A 5,000-nucleotide genomic window follows, 5' to 3' on the forward strand; every position below is an offset into this window, starting at 1 on the left:
TGTGTTTGTGTGTGTGCATGTACATAAACATATATATTATATATATATAGATAGATGGATAGATAGATAGATAAATAGGTAGATATACATATACATATACGTATATATGTATGTATATGTATGTATATATGTGTATATACATTTATATATATATATATATATATATATGTTCATATATATATATATATCCACATATATATATCCATATATATATATATATATATATATATATATATATATCCATATATATATATATATATATATATATATATATGTATATATATATATATATATATATATTTATATATATATATATATATATATATTCATATATATATATATATATGAATATATATATACATATATATACATATATATATACACATATATATATGTATATATATATGAATATATATATATACATACATACATACACACACACATATATATATATATATATATATATATATATATATATATATATATATATATATTCCCAACGGTAATGATGTCTAACCAAGAATCAAACTTCACTTCTAAATTACCTAAGGATGTCATGAATGAATGGGGAATGATGCAACAGTTTTCAGTCATGTATCATCCTGAAAGCCATGGCGCTCTTGAGCGTTTTCACCAAACCCTCGCGTGCATGTTGACCAAATTTTGGAAAGAGAATAACATGATGGGATGACGGCGTGCCCTTTGTGTTGAACACTGCTACGTCAGCAAAACAAGAGAGTCTGGGATTCAGCTCAAAGGAATTATTGTGTGGTAAGTATATTCATGGTCCCGCCGATGTGTTATTTAAGTTTGATTAATGGGGGAAATTAATAAGAACTTCGCAAATGTGTAATGGAATTAAGAAAAAAATTGTCTAAAGCGCGTGAGTTTGCAATTAAAAATTTAAATGTAGCGCAGACAAAAGTGTGTGAGGGTTTATGATCAGAATGCTAGGTAGAGGCATTTTGAGGAGGGTGAAGAAGTTCTCTTATTCTTGCCTTGTAAAAGATTAAAGGTCCATTTAAAGGGCCATATAATGTGCTTAAAAAGGTGAATGATTTAAATTATGTGATAAGTACCCCTGACCGTGAGAAAAAGAAGTACATGGCACACTTATCGAAGCATTTTGAAGGAAGGGAGCGCCCAGTGTATATAAGTGTTTTGGAGGAATTGTGTGTTAAAGAGTAAGATAATTTTGTGATAAAAGTTATTTGAAGGGGAGGACCACGATTTTGTGACTAAGGATGTAGAAGTAAAGTTAAAGAACGGTGACAATTTAGGTAATCATCACATCTTTCCCCTGATCAGGAAAGGGATGTAATGAAATTTCTCTTTTTACAGACACATCGTGCCATGCATGAGGTGAAGTTGGTTCCAGGAGCAGCACCCGTGTTCAGAGCCCTCACAGAGCGGCTCCACTGAAGTCCCAAATACTGAAGATTGAGATAAAATGCCTCTTAGCTGCTGGAATTGTTGAACCAAGGAGAAGTCTGATTCTTCATGGAGATTGTGTACAGACTACAGAAAAATTAATGCTTTAGCAGCAGCAGGCTGTTTTCCTCCTTCTAGAATCGATATTATTGACTGGACGAGTAATTCAAAAGCCACTACCACTCTTGACTTACTCAAAGGAAATTAACAAATATCCCTTTTTGTGTTCCAAACCTATACCTAAAGGGCCTGCCTTTAACGAGCCTTTTGTACTACAGGGAGATGCAAGTGCTGCTGGAGCTTTTCTGGTGAAGTTAGCAGATGATGTGCTCCATCCCATCTATTACGCCAGTGCCTAATTTAAGAAACATCAACATGCCTATAGTAGTGTGGAAAAAGAGGCGTTAGCTCTGCTGATGGCATTGGTCAAATTTGAAGTTTATTTAGTAACACTGGAAAGGAAATCATAGTTTTTAGCGATCATTGTCCCCTTCAATCGGTGACTAGTATGAAAAATAGAAATCAGTGATTGACCAGGTCAGTGGTTCCCAACCTGTATCCTTCTGTGGCCCCCGACCAATATGTAATAATCTCCTTGGCCCCATTCTGTACCTGTCATCTTTTCAGATTCAGTTATTACTTGTTATGTATAGTGTAATAGTGTCAATAGCCATAAAGAACACTTTATGGAAGATTCTAATTTATTGATATGAGAGATAATCAAATGTAGGTAATATAAATGAGATAAAATTCTGTTTAGAGACTGTGTATAGAAAGCAAGCTTCACATGAAATCGGCTCGTTTAAAAAGCCTTTTATTTCAAGGGTGAGGGCGTTAAGCTTCATAAGAGTATTCCTTCGTAAGTAAATATTTTTTTGAATTTGCTATTTCATATGGATCCTGTATCGTAGTGGTAGTGGCCAGAAATATGCATTAAATGTGCACTGTGCATTTTTATGTAATAATGATTGTTGATAATCATAATGATCTCAAAAGGTATAGAAATTATGTAATATAATGATGAGATGGAATTGTCAGACGGAAATAATGGAGGTGAGGCGCACGGACTTTTGTTTTTGGATTATGATTTAGCTTGGAGATTTAGTGTCATTCAAGGTCAAAGTTCCCAACGTGATTATTTGATGATTTGTACGAAAAATTGGTAAATTTGTAAATGACACCTGACGCCGATTTCTGGGTGGAAAATGTGTTTTATTTCTAGTCTAGTGTTCGCCCAGGATATGTCAGGCCGTCGTCGCTGTTGCTGTGAATTGCAACCACTGTCCGCCGCTTCTATTTTGGTTATTGCCGTGATATTTTGCATGTTAAAGACAGAACATTACCTTATCCACTAACTTCTCTCCGGTCCAGATTCTATTGTCACGTGTTAATCTATTACAAATCTTATTGTCTCTAATAGACTAGTGTCTATTGTGACGTGACAACCAAGTGCAATTCCCATTGGCTCATCTGATTTCCCTCGCTGACGTCATCCGCTGCAGTTCCGTCCGGCTGTTTCGTCGTCGCCTCGATTTCGCGTCTTTTTTTCTCTCGCCGTTGGGAAGGTACGAGTTATGGAGCGCCTGCAATGTTTGAGCTTTACATCCCCTTTACTATTCGTATTATTAGTTTGTGAAGGAAATGCTATAGAAGAAAAAGTGTCTAAGAGTGTTACTTTCTATCGGATGACAAGGTCAGATTAGGCGTCATTTCCAGTAATACCGGAAATGCGTCTAAGGCCAAAAAAGGTATTACTGAAGGTTACGATGGTTAATATTGAGAAGAAACTATAAAACTGGCAACTATTATATCCCAAATATTAGATCAATATATAGTCTATCAATGCGATATGAAGACAGAAGTCATAACTGAAAAAACCTTTAGTTTGTCAGTAATGATTGAGACCAAAATGTTTCCAAATCAATATATTCCACATTTCCTTTATGCCATGTCGTTAAAAGCAACGAATAATTTCATTGATCAGTTGTATTGCAATTTTCATATTTCAGAGAGCCTATTTTCCCTTTTTTTTAGAATACATTTATAGAGTTGTCACAATGTTTAATATATTACCACACTTGCTGCATCCTTCGTGGATTATTTTAACTGATAAAATTAAAGTAATATTGGATTGTGTAAAAACAAAGTGATATATATATTTATGTGTGTGTGTGAGAGAGAGAGATGGGGGGGGGGAGATATTAAAAGTTAATATAATGTTCAATTCAACTGAGGTTTTGATGCATAACTTGTTGAATTATTTAACTCTACCCAAACTTTATTCAATAGTGCTAATAAATATTTTGGTGATTGAAATTAAAGTTTCATCGAAACTGGTTAAACTTTAAGTTATATGCTTTAACATGAAAGTTACAGAGTTAATGATAACTAAATGAAGGTTAAGAACAAAATTGAAATCATTAGACACTTGAAGAATAATGAAAGTTTATAGTATTGATAAGCCTTGTTGTGTAGAAAGATAGTGGAAGAATTATAAATAGCTGTGATAAGAAAGTATAAAAGTGTAAAGCTTTGAACTTGACCATTGAAATTTATGATGAATGTGTGTGTGTGTGTGTGTGTGTGTGTGTGTGTGTGTGTGTGTGTGTGTGTGTGTGTGTGTGTGTATTATATACTGTATGTATGTATGTATGTATGTGAGTTTATGGTATTATAGTGATGGTTTCACTCTATCTAGTTAATTGTGCGTATATGTACGTATGAGGCGTTCTGGGTTGCCTCCGCCCGCTCGGCTCAGAGTTCGAGTCCGCCAAAGCACCCATGTCAACTATCGTCTGTGGTGCCCATCCTGTGGTTTGCCACTCTACTCCGAGCTCCACACTTGAACACTTTGTAAGTACGTTTATTTTCCATCTTGTATTTATTTGTATTCAGTGACTGGTGCATTCCGTGAAATATGAAAGAGACGCGGGGAAGTGAACTGTGAAGTGGTGTGGGAAATTCCGTGAGGAAAGAAAAATGCAATTTTACACAATATAACTTGTGAATTATTCATTGCAGCCAGCCTCCATTTGTCCTGAGCTTGTTACTATTAGATGCAGCCTGCTCCATCAGTGGCTAACCCTCGGCTTTTGCTCGGTTACCGCGGGTGATTGACAGACTCAGCCTGGCCAATTCACTTCCTCGTTCCGCCGACATATTTCACTCCTGCTCTCGGGCCCGCTCTCCGTCTCTCGAGTCTCCGGGGGCCCGCTCTCCGTCTCTCGAGTCTCCGGGGGCCCGCTCTCCGTCTCTCGAGTCTCCGGGGGCCCGCTCTACGTCTCTCGAGTCTCCGGGGGCCCGCTCTCCGTCTCTCGAGTCTCCGGGGGCCCGCTCTCTGTCTCTCGAGTCTCCGAGGGCCCGCTCTCCGTGTTTCGAGTGTCTCTGGCGACCCGTTCTCCTTCCCTTGAGAGTCTCCGGAGCCCACTCTCCGTGTCTCGAGTCTCCTAGGCCCGACCTTCGTGTCTCGAGAGTCTTAGGGGGATGGCCGACAGGAACCCAACCATGACTCAGCAGCGGAAGATTCCAGGTATTACCCTCAAACCTCGTCTGACGCGTAACCCCCCCCC

General features: G+C 37.6%; 1 protein-coding gene across 1 annotated transcript in view; it reads left to right on the forward strand.

Moving 5' to 3' along the window:
- Positions 1-4,914: 4,914 nt before the first annotated feature.
- The window catches only part of LOC125030412 (mucin-2-like), a 29,175-nt gene continuing 29,089 nt past the window's right edge, over positions 4,915-5,000 (forward strand). The window contains exon 1 of the mRNA XM_047620448.1: positions 4,915-4,960. Within this exon, the coding sequence (XP_047476404.1) occupies positions 4,915-4,960 (46 nt within the window). The remainder of the gene's footprint in view (positions 4,961-5,000) is intronic.

This window comes from Penaeus chinensis, chromosome 11 (genome assembly GCF_019202785.1).
Source record: "Penaeus chinensis breed Huanghai No. 1 chromosome 11, ASM1920278v2, whole genome shotgun sequence".
NCBI lineage: Eukaryota > Metazoa > Arthropoda > Malacostraca > Decapoda > Penaeidae > Penaeus > Penaeus chinensis.